This window comes from Rousettus aegyptiacus, unplaced genomic scaffold, assembly GCF_014176215.1.
Source record: "Rousettus aegyptiacus isolate mRouAeg1 unplaced genomic scaffold, mRouAeg1.p scaffold_m13_p_3, whole genome shotgun sequence".
In the NCBI taxonomy this organism is placed as follows: domain Eukaryota; kingdom Metazoa; phylum Chordata; class Mammalia; order Chiroptera; family Pteropodidae; genus Rousettus; species Rousettus aegyptiacus.
Window position 1 is genome coordinate 46,520,991 of NW_023416306.1, and position 21,676 is coordinate 46,542,666.

The 21,676-nt window shown below is 41.6% G+C and overlaps 1 protein-coding gene across 1 annotated transcript in view; it reads left to right on the plus strand.

The window, feature by feature from the left end:
• Positions 1-393: 393 nt before the first annotated feature.
• DMRT1 (doublesex and mab-3 related transcription factor 1) overlaps positions 394-21,676 on the plus strand; it is a 90,851-nt gene continuing 69,568 nt past the window's right edge. Inside the window, exons 1-2 of the mRNA XM_016135566.2 lie at positions 394-920; positions 4,198-4,381. Of these exons, the coding sequence (XP_015991052.2) occupies positions 579-920; positions 4,198-4,381 (526 nt within the window). The 5' untranslated portion in view covers positions 394-578. The remainder of the gene's footprint in view (positions 921-4,197; positions 4,382-21,676) is intronic.

Genomic DNA, 21,676 nt, shown 5'->3' on the forward strand with positions numbered 1-21,676 from the left:
CTTAATTCTCTTAAGGGACAAAGAAATCACTTTCCAAGTTGGCTTTTGCCAATGTCTGCCCTACCAAACTTGCAGAATGGCATAGCTGGGGGGGAAGGGAGCTAGAGGATCCCACAGGGTGGTCTGCACCTCCTCCAAGCAGCTCGCACTACTACATGCACAACTATATTCTTGACCTGGGGAGCCCAGCTTCCTCTGTGCAGCGGCCCTGCAGCAATGCCCTCGGTGTTTGCAGCGGGTGCAAACTTGCAAGCGGCACTGTGGCTAGACTTGGGGGGCGGTGGGCGTGGCCACGCTCCCTCGAGACGCTCCCGCCCAGGCAGTCCCGGGAATGTTCTGAAAAGTATCCAAAAGTTCTGCGCCGCGCGCGCCAAAAGAAAAAAAAAAGGACACAACCCCCCACTACTCTGGGCGTTGCGTGTGTCCGAGCCTCGCCATTCTGCCTGCACCTCCCGCAGCAGCGCACACGCTTCCTGCGCCTTCTCCTGGGAAGCTTCGCCGTCGGCCGGGCGCTTCCCTTGCAGCAGTCTCCAGACCCGAGAGGCGGTCAGAGTCCTCGCTCTTCTCTGTGGAGCACCATGCCCAACGACGACGCATTCAGCAAGCCCTCGGCGCCGTCGGAGGCTCCGCACGCCCCCGGGGCACCGCCGCAGGGCAAGGCCGGGGGCTTCGGCAAAGCAGCCGGGGCGCTGCTTGGATCGGCGGGCACCGGGGACGGCAGCAGCGGCGGCTCGGGCTCGGGGGCGTCGGGCGTGGGTGCCGCCAGCAAGAAGTCCCCGAGGCTGCCCAAGTGCGCGCGATGCAGGAACCACGGCTACGCGTCGCCGCTCAAGGGCCACAAGCGCTTCTGCATGTGGCGGGACTGCCAGTGCAAGAAGTGCAACCTGATCGCCGAGAGGCAGCGCGTGATGGCCGCGCAGGTGAGAGCGGGCGCCCAGGACCGGGGTTCAGCCCCGAACTCTTTGGAGTAAAGTCCCTCCGACCTGGGCGAGCCACGCGGGGCCTGGGTTCGGGAGGGAGGCGGTGGCGCTCGCGGTGTCCGCGGAACGCTCGGAGGGACTCGTCTCGGATCCCGCCGGCCGAGCTGTGCGTTGCGGGGTTTGCTCGGCCCCACGGATCCCTGACCCGGCTCTCCAGCGGAAAGTTGCAGGGTTCGCCCCTTCGGGGATTTCCGAGCTCCCTAGAATCTCGGATCCCGCTTTGGTTGCAGAGTTGCCGGGGGCGCTCTGCGCGGGCGACCCCGGGGCCCGGAACTCAGCCTCCGGCGGCGAGTTGCGGGGTCTGCTCTGCCAGGGAAGGGTTCCCGTGATCTTCGACCCCGCACCCGGCAGCGTTGCTGGGTTTGCCGCTTTTTGGGGTCCCCGGGGTTTCTGGCCTCGCTCTCTGAGCAAAGAGTTGGGGGGTTCGCCCCCTCTGGGATCCCCGACTCCGCCCCGGAGCAGAGTTGCGCTTCAATTCGGGAGGGCGGTTGTGGGTGCCGGCGCGGGCTTCTCGTGGGGGCAAAACCGAGCCCGGGCTGCTTATTCCGACAACATGTCGGGAAGCTGTTTTTCTGGAAAAGTCGCTGTAACGGACGCCAGCGTGGCGTGGTCCCTGTTGTGCCCTCGGCGCACTTTTCGCCCCGCGTGGACCCAGGCCGTGCACCTCAGCCATTTTGAGCGCTGCGGAATTTGTATTAACATTTTAAAATGTGCGGTCTCAACCCAAGTTACTTAAGTGCAACTTACTTTGAGTGTATTTTTAAAACACTCTTTAAGAATTTTTTTTTTTAAATGTGCGCTGTAGAGAAAACGCAGGGGTTTGAAGTTTCGTCTGTCGTTAGTATTGTTTTGTTTTGTTTTGTTTTTTAAGCAAAAGCAGGACAGTAATTTAGCATCTTAACGGAAATAGTTAATGTAGTTGGTATGCTACGAGGATTTTTAGAAGCGAATAATACACATTCTCTCCAGCTAAAAGTTTTCATCCTTTTAAGACAACTGATTTAAAATGAAAAGATACCCAAGAAATATTTATCAACGATGTGCTACTTTTGATTAGGAATGTGTAAATTTCCTCCGATGAAAATGATTTAGATAAGAGTGTTGAAGAGGATTGCACAAACGCTTCAATATTACACTTTTTATAGCCATCTGGTTTTTAAAGGTGTGTTTTAAACTAGATGTATTCACAGATGGTGAGTGCAGTTAAGAAAATGTAGGTTTTTCTTGGTTTCTTCTCTATAGATTTTTAGCGTAATCTATAGTGGATGAAAAGAATAAATTGAGTGTAATGTTAAAATGCATCACAATGAGCTTACTGAAAAAAACTTACGGGCATTTAAATTGTATTTGTAGGTAGAAATATATTCTAAACATTAAGTTACTGGCTTAAATAGCGTGGAAAGTATGCTTGGGAGGGGAATTTTCCTCAAAATGTAATAAAGTTATTTATCCAAGTAGGGCCATTAATTTTGAATAAGCTTTATTAGTAGCGACCCTAACTTGGAAGAAGGCTGTTATGTTAAAAACAAAAGCAACTCAGGATTACTTTTATAATACAAAACTTAAGTGTTTTCCACACCAGAAGGTTTGTGCTGTGCTAAATGAAACCTTTCAAATCCATGTAACAGCTGTTTTTTACTAGTTTTAAAATAGTTTAAAATTGATTTTAGCTGTGACTCTAAAATACTTGCATTTTTTATCAATTGCCCCACCTTCCCCGTTTAAATAACGTTTCCTAAGAACACTTAGAGGTCTTTGTAAAAATGTCTTTAGTTGCAGAGTGTTCTGTGCATTTTGTGCATGCATGGGATTTGTGTAAATCAAGGTATAAATATGCATTGACATACTTCACAGGTTTGTGAATATTTAATTATTTTGGATAAGATCCTTAATATTCTGTTTCTAGACTTCTTGGTTAATCATAGAAAATTTAAGATTTCAGCTTAATTATTTTAATTGAATAAGGCTTTTTTTCTAAGTTGAAGACTCTTGTAATGAGTAAAATTACTTGCACATTAGTCAGCTTTCTAAATATGGAGTACACTTTTTGTAAAACAAATTGTAGTGTGTTTCTGGTTTACCTTTTGGATTTCAACTTTTGGCTTGTCTTTGAGACTGAGGTACAGGTACTTTCTCATTTCCTTATTACTAAGAGTCAATTTCAACAGAAAGTCTTGATTTTTTTTTTTTGTTACATGTAGTAAGCAAAAATACAATTTATTCTCTTTATACCTCTTTTTTCAACCTTTAACAATGTTATTTAAGAGCAGATAAATTGAAAAAGGACCATGAAGAGTTTCTTAGGTATGTTAGGTCCTTTCTAGCCCCTGCTTCCATCTCCTTCCTTCCTACCTGGAATATCACACCTGTCCTCCCTTTCTCTTCACCTCCAACTTCTCCCTTCTCCAGAGTTTTCAGCACACAACTTCCATCCCCTTTTCCTCATTACTTGTTCATGTACTCTTTCTACCCACCACCCTCCCTGCCTGAGAACAGGGCTCTGTGGGGTTTCCTAAGCAGTCCCTGCCTTTCCTGCTCCCTGTTCCCATTGTTTTGCCCCTTCCTTACCTGTTCAAGTTCTACTCTTCCTAATAGTAAAGGCCCTGTTCCTATACCACCTCTGGCTGCTTCTCAAACTTAAAGCCATTTCTGTCTCTGAATTTCTTCAGTAGGATTGGTGTGTACCTCTCTTGTGGTGTTTTCCACATTTTGTCTTGAATTGCATGTTTGCCTGCCTTCTGTTTCTCCTTTTAAACAGTGAGTACCTTGGGATCTAATCATACTGTATCTTGCTGGTCACTGTTCCCAATACAGTGGCCTTTTACAAATTTATAAGTGACCCCATTCTCCTTCCTTCCTAATCTATCAGTGCTGACTTCTACTCTTCAGATTGAATTCCACTGCTTGGCTGACTCTACCGTTTTTCCTGATCCTTCCTAGACCTTATTTCATGCTACTCTCCATACTCATATGTTTAATGAACATTTTTTTTGAGCACGTACTGTGGGCTAGACACTCTGGCTCCAAACCATTTCTCAGCTTTGGCTGCACATCATTAGTATTTGGGTAGCTTTGAAAAGAAACGAGATTCTCAGACCTCACCCTGGTGCCAATGGATTACAACTTTGGGTAGGTGGGGTTTCAGTGGTTTTGATGAAGCTGCACAGGTAATGCTTCTTGTGTGCTGGAGGATGACCCCGCTGCCTTGTGCTTATAGGTGGCCCTGAGAAGGCAGCAGGCCCAGGAGGAGGAATTGGGGATCAGCCACCCCATCCCACTGCCCAGCGCTGCTGAACTGCTTGTCAAGAGAGAGAACAATGGCAGCAACCCCTGCCTAATGATTGAGAGCAGCGGCTCCTCACAGCCCCCGCCACCAAGCACGCCCACCACTGCAACTTCAGGTAACCTGGAGGGCCCGAGGTTCACGTTGTGGCTGGGTATGGGGAAGGAAAAGGGCCATGGCCACAAAAGCAGAGTCTCAAAATCATTCTGAGCTACATTTCATATTTAGAGCTTAGATGGTTTTCTTAATGGGTTCTCCCTCTGAAGATCTGTGTTTGGCTGCTTCACAAAGAAGATTGCCCTATATCCAGAATTGGAAGTTCAGCACCTCCACTTTCCTATTGATTATTAGTCAGAGGAATGAGATTCCATATTTCATCTCAATCCACCCCTCCATTTTTGGGTCCTCTTGGTGGGAGCTAAAAGATCTATGTTTTCTAGAACAAAAAGTTCACTTCTCTGTCAAGGCCTGGTCTGAAAAGGCCAAATCCTAGGTGTCAAGTTTCGGTGGGCACTGGGAAGTTAGAGAAGGCATGTCCCAGTGTCTTAAATTCTCTCCTGTGTGCTAAGGTAATACCAGGCGCTGTATGTTTGCTAATTCACTTCATTTAATTCTTAGAAGGAAGTAGTAATTCTGTCTTATACTTGTGAAGACTAAGGTGTAGGAAGTTTAAGTGACTGGCTAAATTTACAGAACTAGAAATTCTGAATTAGTCCATCTGCCTCCAGAACTCGCTGTGCTTACTACACTGGGTTTCCAAATTACCTCAGGCAGCATGGTGGTCTAGAGTGGTACTGTCAAGTATGGAAGCCCCTGGACACATGTGGCTATTTAAATTTAAATTAATTACATTGAAATGAAATTAAAACTTTAATCCAAAGAAGATAAACAGATGGCCAATAAACACATGGAAAGATGCTAACCCTTCACTGATTATCAGGGAACTGCAAATCAAAACTAAATGAGATACCATCTCACACCATCAGCATGGTTACCGTAAAAACAAAAAGCCCAGAAAATAACAGCATTGGTTAGGTTATGGATAAGTTGGAACCTTTGTGCTCTGTTGATGGGAATGTAAAATGGTATGGCTGCTATGGAAAACAGTGGGGTGGTTCCTCAAAAACTGGAACTCGAATGACTATATGATCTTGTAATTCTACTTTTGGTTATATACCCAGAAGAATTGAAAGCAGGGTCTTGAGGAGATAATGGTATACTCATGTTCACAGCAGCATTTTTCTTAATAGCTAAAATGTGGAAGGAACCCAAGTGTCCATTGACAGATGAATGGATAAGCAAAGGGTGTTATATATATACAGTGGACTATTATTAATATTCAACTTTGAAAAGGAAGGAAATTCTGACACATGCTACAACATGGATGAACCTTGAGGACATTATGCCGTGTGAAATAAACCAGTCACAAGATAACAAAGCCTGTATGATTCCACTTAAAGACGTAGAATATCCAGAATCATACAGTGGAATGGTGGTTGTCAGGGACTGGGGGTGAGCAGAATAGAGAGTTTCTGTTTAATGGGTATGGAATTTCAGGTTCACAAGATGAAAGAGCTGTGTAGATGGATGGTGGTGATGGTTGTACTTTATAAATTTATTTAATACCACTGAACTATGCACTTAAAAATGGTTAAGATGGTAAATTTTATGTGTATTTTACCACAGTAAAAAAATAAAGTAAATTTGAAACATTCAGTTCCTCAGCTGCACTAGCCACAGTCCAAGTGCTCAGTAGGTACCTGTAGCTTGTTGAATAGTGTGCATTTCCATTTCTCACAAAGTTCTGTTTGACAGCACTGGTCTAGAATGCAGATGCTCTAGGAAATCCAAACAAAGATCTGTGAAATGCTGTTGGCAATAAATGCATATAATAATATGCTGAGATTCACAGAATATCTATGTCTTTAGAGCCTGCTGAGGTTCTGTGAAATACAGCCTTGTGGTGTGGTGCCTCTTCAACTAATCTTTTCATGAGTTACTCAGTTTGCTGTGCTTAACCACTGGGTTCAAATTGCTCATCTGTCTGTCATTAACTAGCTGTGCAACTTTGAACAAATCACTTAAGTTCTCTGGGCCTTTCGTTCCCTCTTAAAAAAAAAAGTAGGGAGACAAAGGATTTACCTGATCAGAAAAAAAAAGAATAGTAAATATAATAAAAAGAAAACTATTATTTCAGCAATAATCTCATACCAAACTACTTGATGAACCTTTTCTACTATGTGTTCTTAAATCTAAATGAACTTAAATGACTACTAGTCATTTTTAAAATTGTTTTTATAACAAATTTTTTAATATTAAGAATTAAAAAGTAGGGAGGGAACCTTGGAGAGTTTTGAAGATTCTATAAGTCTTGACTATTATAAGGAAGGAGAAGGTAAGCAGGCACTAAAGAAAGCAGATGATGGGGGAAACCATAATCTCTGCATTGCAGGTAGGTATATCTCTGTATCTGTCACTGTATGTCTGTCTACTGGGGCTATAGGTTCAGTAGTTAACAAAGGGAATGCTATTATTTTCTTTTGGCTTGGCTGCTCATAATATATATTTACAACAGTTTCCAAACTTTTTATAGGAAGGAAGGAGTATATCCATCAGAAATATGATCTTCACATTTTGGAATTTTAAACTGTGTCTAAGGTTAATTGCCAAATGATAATACCTGGTCAGGGCTGATGTGGATTTAACAGAAGGGCTGAGATGGAAACTGGGTGTATCAGAGGAGTAAAGAAGGGAGGAACTTATTTGGTGGTCACAAACATCTTATGAGATAGGAATTATTATTTCCATTTACAGATAAGGAAGCCAGTGGTAAGGAGATTGCCCCAGAATAATGCTGAGTGGAGCTGGGATTCAATCTAGGCCTGTCTGGTTCCAAAGCCCATAGATTTTCCATTTCAGCTCCCTGTGAAGAGAGACAGTGGGAACAGTTGTCATGTTTCCTTGGAAAATGAGCAAGTATAATTAGAGTCTGCAGTTTAATCTTCAGAAGGGATCAGGGCTAATGGGCAAATAACAAACTTAGGGGCAAATGTCTCTGCTATTCTTCCTTTGCATAGAAGGCTGCAGCTACTGGTCTTCAAGAGAGAAATACAGGGGAAGGCCCGTGATAGAAAAATGTCAATGCTGGGCATTTTGTGGGGGACCACAGTTGAACTTTGTCTAGCCTGCTGTCCTGCATTCCACCTTGGAAGGGATGTCAGAGTTTGATTGTACACCCCAAGGTAGCAGAGCCTTAGAGAAAGATCTAAGGTTAGGTGGAGTTCAGAATGACAAAGAAGTTTTCCCAGCATATTTTCAGAGTGGCATTAGGGAAAGTTACAAATAGAAGCAGCAGAAAAGCAAGACAGAACGTTCAGGGTCAAAGAGGATGTGACCAGATTCCCTTCTTTGCTTCTGAAGCTGATAGACCTCCAAGTCATTTTGAAGTCTTGAACCAACATCCAGAGGGAGAGGAATGTGGAGGCCAAGAGTGTGTAGTGCTCATGTGCTCAGGTGTGGGTAGGGAGGCATTGCTTTGGAAGCTCCCCCTGCTGAAAAAGGATGGAATGTCCCCTAGCCCTCACATCTTTATGGGGTAGGAGCCTGATACATCATCTTCACTCACTGAACTTGTACCAAAGCTCCTGAGTTGGGATTGATAACTTTCGGACTGGGCCTGGGGTATGAGCAAGAGAAAGAACAAGTGCCAGTAGACTTAAACTACATGAACACATAGAGTGAGAAAGAGGAAGAGAAGAAGGGATTAGGGAAGTAGGGGAAAGAGAACCAGAAAGACTGACTGAGTGACTGGAGAATATTCTTTAAGTTTTATGCAGCGCACGGGGCCCAATTTCTTAGATAGCTTGCTGCTAACAAATATGTAGCTCATATTAAGTTTCCAGAGATTAGGATTTATTTAAAATAACATAACTTTCTGCAGGTAAAGAGTACTCAATTTTAGAGTACAAAAGCATATTCAGAGAAAGGTAGTTGTTCTTCCAGTCTTAATCTGTAGGCCTCTTCTCTTTGTCATTCCAGGATTACATGCTGCATATACAAGCTTATGTTTCTATTGATCATATTTGTGTATGTGTACTATATTATTTATATAACATAATGGGAATGTATTGTTCCCACCCTTGCGAAATTTTTACTTCCGTTTAAAACAGCTTAGAATGTTTTAATGGCCTAGTATTCCATTATATAGATGTGGAAGGATAGGATTTGAAATGATTTGGCGAGAGATGGAAGTGTTATTGAGTTGTTATGGAATAGTAAAACCTACCAACCTGGCACACATAGGGGCAAGTTGCTAATCTCTTTCTAATATCTAATGTTTAGTGTCTAAAGGGCAGGAGCTTACTGAAATTCAGTAGATTTTCATGTCCTTGAAGTTTCTTAGTTATCTCCTTTTGGCTTCCAAAAGTGTGTATGAGAAATGCCCAAGAATTACTGCCAAGATTACTGACTGAATTCTAAGGACACTGAAGGCAATTGGACTTACTAAGCTGTTGTTCTATTTATTGAAAAACTGACTCCTCAGAGTAGGATAAAGACCTTAGAGGAAAGTCTCTATAATCCTTAGCCAAAGATTGGCTGAGATCAACCAAAACACTGACCAAAGGTTCTCTGAATTATGGATATAGAAGATTTTTGTTATTTTCATCTGCGATAAGGGTATTATTGTGGAAGAAATAGCCTTTTGAAGAAATGCCCTGTTCATTGCTCTTTCTTATACTAACAGGGTCAGATGTTAGGTATACTACTAACTAGCAGATAGTTTCTTCCCAGCCATTTTTGGGGCACCCAGGAAAAAAGGTGAGTATTTTGGTTTATATATGACTATAAATTAATAGTAACTTTAGTATTATTTCTGTGGTTTTACTTTTTTAATTTTAGCATTTTATATATATATATATATTTTATTTCAAAAATTATCAGTGCTTACACTAAGGTTTGTCTAGTTCTTTGCCTCTGTTTTTCTGCACAGAGCTGTCAGATGAAGGGTTGAATTGTAGATAATTCAGTTCTGCATATGTGCCCTTTGTAAGTAAGGACCTGAATGTTATCTCTCTTAGGGCCCTCCCTTCTGGAGCACCCTGGACTTCTACACACACTCACTTTCACACTCCCCCACATCAAACCACCTCCTACCGTCTCAGGCCTTCCCCTGGCAGCCCAGCCTCCCGTGGCCAGCTTTCATTCACCTTTCCCCTGCCGGAAGGGTCAGTCAGGTCTGTGTCTGATAATGGTGGGACCCCCTGCTTCGCATCTCTTATTTAGCAGTAATTCCACTTCCGAATAGAGAGAGGAAGAGAGAAAAAGAGAAAGGGAGGGGGAGGGGAAAGAGAGAGAGAGAACACATGTCATTAGGGGAACATTTTTCATTTTATATCTTCTAAGTGCTTAAATATTTTACAAACATAAAATGTAGTTCGAAAAAGGAATAATGTTCCCACGCAGTTTTTACCGGTAAGAATGTGGCCGATGAATGTAAGAATTGAAGATGTTGAGTTAGTTAAATTAAAACACACACACACACACACACACACACACACACACACAATTCTTTAGAACAGTTACAGGTTCACAGCAAAATTGAGAGGAAAATAAAGAGATTTCCCATATATCCACTGTTCCCCTATGTGCATAGCTTCCCCCATTATCAACACTGCAACCAGAGTGGTATTATACTGACACATCATCATCACCCAGAATTGATAGTTTACATTGGGGTTCATTGCTTGTGTTGTATATTTTATGAATTTAGACAAATTTATGATGACATGTGTCCCATTATAGTATCGCACAGAGTAACCTCACTGTCTTCAAAATTCTATAAGGAGTTATTTAATTTTAAAATACATTTTAGTTTTTATCTTTGCAGTGTCCCAGTATTATACCGAAAGAAGCACTTCATTCAAATGCACAACCAAAACTGTTTATCCAAATTGGTTTAAGTTTATTTTTGAAGAATTCTGGCCACTAATATGAGATTAATTCTAGACAAAGCTTTCAATTTCAAGTAGAATAGGAAATGTAGATATTTGGTTTAAAAAGTCCTGTAGATAAAAGCATTCCCCAATTTTACTTTCAGAGTCAAATAAATTTCCAGATGTCTAAAAAACAAAACTCCTTAAACCGACACAGCAGTCAGAAGCTTGAGTGAAAGAAAACACTTAAGATTAATGGTACTGATCATTGTGATAGCCTGTCTCAATTTTATTTATTTCAAAGGCAGTCTTTGCTTACCTGTCAAATATAGCAATTAATTGGCCTGAGAGAAATTCATCATGGACAGTATTTCCCTAAAGCAGTTACGACAGTAAAGTACATAGGAGGCCTCAGCCTACTAGTCCACTTTTGACTAAAGAAAACACCATTGATCTTCAGTGTGCATTTTCGTTTTGATATTTTTTAAATGGCTAAACATTAAAACATAACAGCTTAAGGTATAATTCATTTGCTATGTAGGTCTTCTATTTAAAGTGTACAAGTCATTGTTTTTAGTAAATTCAGAGTCCCGCAGCCATCACCAGAGTTTAATTGAGGACCATTTTCATTTTCTAAAAGAAACTCCAGACCCATAACGGTCACTCCTCATTTACTCACAACACCAGCTCTAGGCAATCACTAATATATTTTCCTTCCCTATAGATTTTTCTGTTCTGGACATTTCATGTAAATGGAATCGTATGATATGTGACCTTTTGTGTCTCGCTTCTTTCACTTAACCTGGTGTTTATAAGATTTATCTATATTGTAGCATGTATTTATTCTTTCTTTTTTTTTACTAAACAGTATTCCATTATAAGGATTTATCATATTTTGCTTTTTTGTTTATCAGCTGGTGAACATTTGGGTTGCTTGTACTTTTTGCCTGTTACGAGTAACACTTCTAGAACATTCTTGTACCAGTTTTTGTATGAATGTATGTTTTATTCTCTCTGGTGTATACTGAGGAGTGGAATTGCTGCATCATATGGTAACCCTATGTTTAACCTTTTGAGGAATTGCTAGAATATTTTCCAAAGAAGCTTCACTATTTTATATTCTCACCAGTAGTGTATGAGGTATCCAGGAAATTTAAACTTAAATTTTTTAAAATTAAAAGATAAGATGCCTTCATTCTGGCAAACACTACAGATTTAAAACCCAATGAGAGTCTCTGAAAACCAGAAGTTTAGATCATGGAGGGTTCTGTAGGTTTGTATTTTATTATCACTAGAAATATATTAATATTCAATCATTTAAAATAATTTTCTTTTTTACTTCTATCCCATCTATTTGTAGTGAAATGAACAGTGTTGAGGAAGTAAATCATCAAAGGACCTGACGGTGGGGTTTCTTTGTTGTATTATTGGCTAATAGAAATATTGGTTAGTTTCTAAAGAGCTTAAGCTTTCAGACCTTGGGTCTGAAAGCATTTTCTCAGAATGAGGAAGAGGCATTCTGTTGCCCTAGAAATTTAGAAAGAATAATTTCTATTTTCGGATTCCTAAAAATGGAAGACCATCATCATTTTTGTGGAAAGCAAAAGAGAAAACCTGAGAGTTAGTGAAAATGGACAGCTTTCCTTCATGTTACAATGGGAAGAGGACAATTCAAAACTTAGACAAATATCTCTCTTAGAATTTACTGCCAACAATTGGTCATAGCATTGGAGAACTTTTATAGATGGCCACACTAGGAATTACTATAGTGTGATACAGCCTTGCACTTGTAGGAAACTTTTGGAATGTCAGAAAGCTCATCTGTGTCATCATATTCACTTACCTGCTTCCCAGTATCCCTCTGGACTCCTTGAACCATGGATTCCTGGTTATCTGCTGTTTTAGCGATCCCGTCCATCGACCACCGCCTCGGCCAGTCCCTACTCTTTGAGTCTTGTGGACACCTTTCTGACCCATCTGTTGTTTTTGCTAGGCCAGCGTTCTTCAAAGCTTGGCCTTTGAAATCACCTATAGACTCATATGAGATAAGATTATCCCTTTTATCTCTGTCAGCATCCTTTCCTTCCTCTTTCTTCTTCTCCCAGCCCCTAAATTTTTTGCTTTATGGCTGACTTCTCTCTTTGTTTTATATGAGGGTCTAATCTGTACTTCTAAGATAATGAGGACTCTGAAGTTTCTCAAAGGACTGAAGTTTACGGGGAAGGGTGCACAGGGGAATGTCAGCTAACACCTTGTGCAGGATACTATAAATTCTACACCTCTGCCAGATGATCCGGACCCTGGGCCTAGGAGTGCTCCATGTTGTGCCGTGAAGCAAAGGAGCAGAGCGGGTGTGCCTGTGCGCCCCCCGTGGTTCTAGCCGCTGTCTCACTGGTTCCTGACTTGTCAGGGTTCTTTTTGGCATTGTCACAAGCCACTGCGTAAGTGTAGATCTGCATTTCTGTCTTAGTGTGAAGGTGTCTTACTTTTCAACTTATAAAAAAATTCGGTGTGACAACTTTTTGACTCCCCTAAGAAAATTCACATAAATATTGATCCTTGTTGCTGAACCAAATTACATATAAAACCCAGTTTACTCTCGTCTGTTATGTCTGTTGGCGGACTTCACAATCTGTATTCTAATCTTATTGTGCCATATCACTGCTTTTCAGAAAAAATGCATAAGAAACTCTTAAAGTAGATTATAAATACCTGGCTTGTCAAAAGAAAATATTGATTCAGTATTATAGTAATAGCACATTTTCTGATTTTTATTGGCAGTAAGAATTCTTAGTGCTTTACCATCCAATGTCAGTTCAATCCAGTGTATGCCGATAGGTGACTCAGTGTTGATTGCAGCACTTGTAACACTACTCCCTGTTTTTGCACCACCCTTTTCAAGTCTGGTCCAGAGGTTTGGATGTTTATCTAAAATATGAATATGCATTAATTCCAGGAAACATATTGGATTCATCAAATGCCAGTCAATATTTGCCAAACCGAATTGAGTTCATCTTTGCTAGCAGATCTGCTCTTCGAGCAAGATTTCCTCTCTTCTTTCCTTTCTTCCTTCTTTTTTTCAATTTTATTTTACACTCATTCAACTAATAATTTATCGTGTGACTGCATTGGGTCAGACCCTTTTCTAGGCATGGAATATACAGCAGTGCATAAAATACCTGTCTCTTGTGGGTTTTACATATCTAGCGGGAGAGACTATTGATAAACAAGCTCACCAGTAAATAAGCAAGATATATTCAGAAAGTGGTAAGTACTGTGAAGATAAAGTGATATGATGGAAGTGTCGGAAGGAACAGTGGCTGTTTGATAGGGTGATTAGGAAAAGAGGCCTCTCTCCTTAAGTGGTAGTAGAGATAGAACTAGCAGGATAGGAGGTCTATATTGGAGGCAAATTTACATGTGATTTTGGTAGATATTGTCGATGGTACTCCCTCCAGAGAGCGGCTGCCACAACACTGCTAACACTTGGGTGACATTGGGGCTTTACCAGTCTGAAAGGTGAAGAGTGTACATGAATGTGGTCGTTAGAGTGATGGGCCCCCCAGAGATGTCTACACCCTAGTCCTGGTGTTCTGTGAAGGTGTTATCTTAGCATGGCAAAAGGGAATTTGCAAATGTGATGAAGTCAAGGGTCCCAACATGGGGAGATTATCCTAGATTCTATAGTTGGGCTCATTCTAATGGCATGAATCCTTAGAAGCAGAGAACCTTTCCTGGATGCACCAGAAATGCCATGACAAGACACAGGAGAGGGTGAGTTGTGATGTGTGAGAGGGACTTGACCCACTGTTGCTGGCTTTGAAGATGGAGGAAGGGGGCCCCAAACCAGGGAATGCAGCTCTTTAGACACATGGAACAACCCTCAGCTGACAGCCAGCAAGGAAATGGGACATCAGTCCTGCACCTGCAAGGAACTGAATTCTGTAAGCAACCTGAGTGAGCAAAGAAACAGATTTCCCCTAGAACCTCCACAAAGGAATGCAGCCCTGCTGACATCTGATTTTTAGCCTGGAGAAACCAGGCTAGTCAAACTTCAGGCCCACAGAACAGTAAGATAATAAGTGAGTGTTTGTTTTAAGTCACTAAATTTGTGGTAATTTGTAGCAATAGAAAGGTTAAAATAGTTAATCCTCGTTTCCTTTATTAGTGAAGTTGGACATTTTTTTCATACATTTCAGGGCCATTTTACTTTTTTGTCTGTGACCCATCTGTGTGTGTCCTCAGCCCATTTCTCTATGGAATGCCCCCCTGTCTAGGGGGTCCTTACTTATTATGGAGATTGGTCCTTTGTGCTGTGAGTTACAGTTCCTTCTCCTTTCCCTGCTACTTGGTATTTCAAACCATGAGACTAGATGAGACAGCTGGAGGTGGGGCAGACTGCAGAGACATGAGGAGCCCAAGGACTGAGCTCTGGTCACAGCATTCTTTGGAGGTCAAGCTGAGGAGCAGAACCTGTGATTCTTCTAGTTCCTGGTTAGCAGGTCATTAGCCCGGGCCAAGTATAAATGGCCATCATAAAGCATAGTAGAACGGCTAAACCCGATGAGTTCTTTATGTTCTTACAAACTCTGCTCGGTTCAGTTTAACCATTGGCAGATCACAAGCTAAGGTAACAGGCCCAATGATTGGACCATTTCACAGTGATGACCAATGTTGTAATCTAAAAGTGTCAACATTACTATTTGGTACATAATAAACCAGTATAGACATGCCCGAGGAATGGGATATACTGTCTAGTCCTTGGGTCCCCATCCCGCAGGCTGCAGACTGGTACCGGTTTGTGGCCTGTTAGGAACTGGGCTGCACAGCAGGAGGTGAGTGGCTGGCGAGCCTGTGAAGCTTCATCTGTATTTGCAGCCGCTTCCCAGCGCTACCTCAGTTCTACCTCAGATCATCAGGCATTAGAGTCATAGGAGCACTGGTCCCTGGTGCCAAAAAGGTTGGGGACCGCTGGTGAGATATTTTGGTTATAGAGATTAATCTTATTCTTACCCAGGTTACGTGAACTTAGAATGCACGTTATCTGTCAAGTATTTTAGAGCAGTTTCACTGCTTTCTTTGACTGATGTGGAACACGTTCAGTGTCATGCTTCCCCCAGGGTGAGTTTGTTACCACACAGCAGTGCCAGGCTTCCCCCTGAGAGGACGGTATATCATAGTAGAAACTTGATTAAAGGTCTTAAGGCTTACAGACACCTGGAAAAAGAGTGTTGCTGTTATCTTGTTAACTTTGTGCCCCGGGGAGGACGCTCCATGCCATTGAAAGAACCTAAGATGTAGAATTTAAAGACCTGGCCCACTTACTTACCACCTCTTAGATTTTGAGCAGTTCATTTAATTTCTTTGTCTATTTCCTCAAAGGATAAATGGATAAAATATTAATGTCTGTCCAGTTTATCTTGCAGAATTATTGTGGTGCTCAACTCATATATTTATGTAAAAGTCCCTTGTAAGCCATGAGAAAGTATAGAAACATGCCAGAGAACTCACATTTCAGATACTAATGTGAGAAGCAGAGGAATGAGCCTGGATATGATCCACCCTTTGCCATAAGCTGTTTTTCACAAAATGAAGCTACATGGACTGACAAGAGAATTATGTCTCTGGATGAGGATTATGTAACTTATCACATTTCCTTCCATTTTACCCCAGCTGCCAGGAATCTCAGATACATCTTAATGTTCACACGGAGTAAATGTATTGAGCCCTCACTTTGGAATAGTTAGAATAAGCTTCCCCCTTCTTAGCCTCACTTTTTCTATTTTATTAATTTTACCAGTGTATGTCTTTAGTGTTAGCCATCTCTTATTCTTTCTGAAGGGAGTGGGGAGTGTTGTATAACCTTACAAATACTCAGGATGTTGAGATGAGGAAGTTCCCGTCTACAAAATAGGTAAAGCACAATAAATATCTTGCCACCTTGGACAGAAGGCACACATTTTAGAAACCCTAGGACATACGTGTCAGATTAAGAAGCAGGGGGCATCGGCACAGACCTTTTGGAGAGGGGCAGACACTTTGACATTACCATGTTCCAGAAGAAATGTGAGAAGGCTGAATGTGGTTAGCCTTACTGTTGCCCACTATGAAATGGGGTCTCCCTGTTGAGGAGGATAGTATTTTTAAGTGTTTAGTTTTATATGTTTTCAAAACTGCATTTGAAAATTAAAGCGTCAGATTTTTCATCAGAGGCAAAAAAGCATCAAGGGAGTCTCAAGGGTGCTATTCTCATGCACTCGAGTCATGCAGTGGGTGGGGAAGGAATGTACAAGTAGCGATGCACACCACGCACAGTTCCTCATCAAGCTTGAACCATGTGCGGGACTGTCCCACAGCATTACGCCCTAGGAGCTGCTGCCTCTTCGGACCCCTGCCACTGGCTTGGTAAGGGCGGGGTTCATTTCCTTTATCACTCTCCACCTCAGTTTTTCTCTGAGAGATGAAATTATGAGTTATAGGAGAAAAGGAGTAAGAAGCACATCAAAGACTTCTTGTGGCTTTTGAATAAGGGGCCTCCTTGGTTTGGGGTTGTTAGCTTTGGGTGTGCTGTTTTCATCATGAAGCACCTGGGGTTTGTTTTTCTCTAAAAGATGTAGATAAACTTGAGAGAATCCCAGGGCAGGGCGACAAAAATGATGTATGGCTTGGAGAGAAGGAGAATAACAGTCTATAAATATTTGAAAGGTTATATAAAAGAGGGGGAGAGATTATTTACAGCAATGGAGAGGAGTTTGACAGGGAACAAAAGCTTGCATCTAAGAGCAGGGGAAAATTGGGTAGATCTGAAAACGAAGCATAATAAGAGTGATTAGGCAAAGAAACGTAATTCTCACCTTAGTTTGTGTTGCCAAGGGCCAGAATGGTAGGAATAAGTAACGTTTCTCAAACTGAGGATCCAGGCTGGATTGTGAATAACGTTTTCATAACTCCTCGTCGTGAAGAGGGGAGAATGGACAACGCTTTATGCTTTGCCTTCAGAACGTAGTTTGTTTAATTCCCAGCTCAGACATTATGCTTTTAGAGCTGGTAGTAGTAATTACAATTCTACTAGCTCTCATTTGCTGAGTGTCTACCTTGTGTAAGATGTTGTCTTAGCTGCTTTATATTTATTTAATCTTTACAGCAACTCTGTAAAATAGGAACTATTTTTTCCATTTATAGGGAAATTGGGGTCAAACAGCGTGCTCAAGATTGCACATGTATTAGGTGGTGGGGTTGGGATTCAAATCCAAGTTTGAGTCACAGCCTTTTCTCGTGCCCTATACTGGGCTCTATTACCTCAACTGTGATAGTACTAATTTGGGACCTACTGGGTAGCCAGGTTACTAAGCCAGGTGAACAAGTTTGTATCCAGGTGTAGGGATAAGTAAAATCAACATGTCCAGAGAGAGCTTCCTTTGTCTCTGTCCCTCTCTCTCTTTTTTTTGAAATATATTCCCTCAGTAAGTGCTATGTTATTATGTCACATTTTCTCATCCTATAAATTCAGTTATACCAAAGCTTTTAGTCATCCCTGTAGTTATAGAGTGATCCATACAATTTCATTTAGGAAAGAAAGGTTTTCTAAGTTAGTTATTATCCTTGATCTTACATGCTAGTTAATTAATTCTAACTGGGATTCTTTAACAGTAATCTGTACTTCCCTGGGTTTTCTGACTCTGATACTTACAGTGTTCGGTATATTATTGATTATTAAAACCCCAGAATACGCTGACTTAACTACTTAGAATAAAAGTGAAACACTGAATGTATGCATTTTTCATGTCTTTGCAAGAAGGAGCCAAAACTGGAATCAAAGGCCTGGGTTTAATCCAGACTGCAGCTCCTACTGTGTTCCTTTGTGTGCAGGGTACCTTTCTAAGCCTCAGCCAGCACTTCTTTTTGGGGTGGGGGACACCGTAGTTCCTCCTCTTTCAACTTCATAAAGTTGTGGTGGTTAGCATCCGAAAGAATATGTGCAAATTGCAGAATTTTCCATAAACGAAACATGGTATTAAAATTAAAAGTTAGCATCATTTGCATTAGCAGTTTATCTCTTAGCTCAGTTCCTCTTGAGTAAAATCTAGCATCGTAATGGTTGAGACTTTTGAGGAAGCTGACGTTATTAAAAGGAGGCAGTGTCAGTTTTTTATTGGGGGCAAAAGAAAGTGTCAGATGAATTTCAAGGACACTCTTCTACTAATTCCACAATTGTTGCCTGTTCCTTTTGCCCCTGGGGGCGTGTATGAAGACCAAGCCAAATTTCCTAGCTAGAGGTCAGTGGTATAGAAATCCAAAATGTGTCTCAAGGCTGTCATTTTTCACTGATACATTTCACTTTGCCAATTCTATTCAGTGTTCTACATAGGAAGAACCTTCCCTCTGAACTTGTGTGCCTTTTTAAAATAAAGAGCTTTTTGATTTCTATCTCTATTCTGTGCTCTCAGTAGTGGTCTCTAGTGCATTTCTCTTTAAAGTCATCCCTAGATTACTTTTACTGTAAACTGTAATGATTTTTCCCTGGTCATATTTCTCCCAAGTTTTCCTATCTTGGTTACTTGTAAGGCTACTCCTCCCCTTTCTTGTTCTCTTTGATCTTTTATAATTGGCTTAAAACTCTCCATATTTAATCTGCAGTGACTTTGTTTCTCCTCCCTTTTTTGGCTTCTTCAGTCCCTGAGAATTTAATATGTTGCGTATTATTTTCTTAAGGTGTCATAATTTCTGTCTCACTGTTTAGTAGTCTTTTCTCCTTGTCTACACATTTGTTTTATTTTAGCTATTAATGCAAATCTGCACTTCTGTATTTGAGCTTGCAGTAAAGTGCTGCTCCACATTCTGTGGAGTTGGTGGGCTTCCTGGTCTCAGACTTAGCTGAACCTGCAGACACTTGCATATACATGTGGTAATATCATGATAAAGTGCCTCTACCTTGGAGATAAATAGTTGAGCACCTAGTTGGTATTGAGTGAGTGAATGAACAAATGAATCGATTGAGTTTTGGAGAGCTGTTTCTCATAAGTTGACCTTTCTGGGGCAAATCACTGTGAGTGCTCAACATACATGGGAGAACAGCTCTGTTAGCACCTCTGGTTGAATTTTCGGCGAATCCTTCTTGTGACAGCATCATCATGATTTTCACTAGTCTGAGCACTTCAGCTCCGAAATCCTCCTAGTCACAACACTGCAGTCTTTTCTCAGAAGCTCAGTCAAACTACTACTTTTCCTGTCTGTGTCTAGTTCAGAGATGAAAGAAGACCCCCAGGTGAATCTCGAGGTTCTTCCTATTTTGTTGTTTCCCTTCCTAGGGAAAAAGAAACCAACTTAATTTTAAAACTTTTGTGTTTGGAGGAACGTGCGCTTTGTTGTTGTTCAAATAATGACCCTTGCCTCATTGATTTTTAAAAAATCTTTATTCTCTCATCAATCCGGTATTGTGTCTGTGATGGAATAAATCTTGAGACGCGCAGGTGGGGCTGGTGATTGACGCAGCCACAGATGATACCAGTGCTGCCCACAGCGTTTGCTGGCTCTTTGGCCACAGAGAGGGCTCCTTACGCAGGCCTCGTGGTTTTAGTTTCTGTACCCCTCCTGCCATGCCACAGACTGTTCCCCACCGCAGAGATTTCCTTCCGATTCTTTTACCTTGAGTTCAGTAGTCCTCCCTAACTTGTGGTTTTGCTTTTCGAGGTTTCAGTTGTGTGCCACTCTCGAGTAGCGTGATGAAATCTCGCGACGTCCCACATGTGAACCATCCCTTTGTCGAGTGTCTCCATGCTGTGCAGGCTCCCACCAGTTACTCATGTGGTAGCCAGCATCTCAATTATCAGATTGACTATTGCAGTATCACAGTGACTGTGTTCAAGTGACACTTATTTTACTTAGTAATGGTCCAAAGCGCAAGAGTAGCGATGCTGGCAGTTCAGATATGCCAAGAAGAAACCTTAAAGTGCTTGTTATGTGCCGTTGGTCAGTAGTAACCTAATGCTCTGTCACGATGCCTGTGTCTGTCATTCAGCTCACTCATCACATAGGTATTGTATCATCCTACATCATCACAAGAGGGGTGAGGACACTACAAGAAGTATCTTGAGACAGAACAAATGACCACATTTATAGAACTTTTATTACAGTATGTTATAATTGTCCTATTTTATTATTGTTATTGCTAATCTCTTAATGTGCCTAATCTATAAATTAAACTTTCTCATAGGTATGTATGTGTAGGAAAGAGCATAGTACATGCTGGGTTCAGTATGACTTGTGGTTTCAGGCATCCACTGGGGTCTTGGAACGTGGATAAGAGGGTGACTACTATACCTGCCAAACAGTTCTTGGTACTGGTGACCTTTCGGTGAAATGAAATTTCTGAAAGTGTGTTGGATTGCTAGTGATCCACATGGACAAAGTCTGTACAACACAGGTCACTAGGTGAGGAAAATAAAGATAGATGGGATGCAGCTGTGACTAGCTGTAAGAAGCCGGCCAGTTGCATAGCTTGCCGTACTGTTCCTTAGTTGCTGTGATAACATTTTAGCTGAGAGGCCCGGCTCAGCTCTTGGTAATCCGTTAATATTTGAGTTTCTTTTTAGTAATGATGTCGATTGATATCATTAGATAGAGACATCTGTGTGTATGTATGTATGTATGCACATATATGTATGTACATCTACACATACATAGCCCAAGTTGGCAGAAGCCTCAGGGTCTTGTTACTGCAGCCTCTCCCACCATCAAAATCCAGAAGCCTCTGGATCCAGCTATAAAATAAAGTCATTGTCAAAATTGAAGTCTCAGTTGGATAATCTGATCGGCAGAGCTTACTTTGCATGCCTTAGTTCTAACTCCCGGGAGGCGGGGTTTGAGCTCCAGCTCCTACACTGGGGACACAGGAATTGTTTCAGAGATGGCCACTTTTTCTGTACCGCCCCTCCCCCATCCCTGTGATTCATGACATATTTGGTGGTGCAGTGAGCTGCGAGGAGGTAACAGTATAGATATTGTCATTTTTTATGGTACATAGTGACTTGCATGTGCACTTTGAGAATAGCACACATCACAAGTGTTGGTAAACAAGACTGCAGTTGCAAAACTAAGTGAGTACCCAGAGTTAGAGCAAGCTGCTTCAGGGAGGAGTCAGAAGAGCAACAAGTTAAGGGTTTGGGGCCAGTGTGACATACCCTTGGCCCAAATAATGATGCAGCCCTTGCTCTACCTAACAATACCCAGTAGAGAGGATGAGATCCTGACCTCATTTTGGTGTCTTTGGAGGCTGAGAACTCTCTTGACTTTTGTGTTTGACACACCTTCATGCCAACATTTAAATAACTGTTTAAATAACTGTAGTCACTTATATTCTTTCCCAGGAAAACATCAGTGTTAATTCCTTGTCAGTAACAGTAGATGTCCTTTAATTGACGACGTTCACTGGCCACATCTGCATGGCTTCCTTTTTCCTTAATGACATGAAGTAGTGGCAA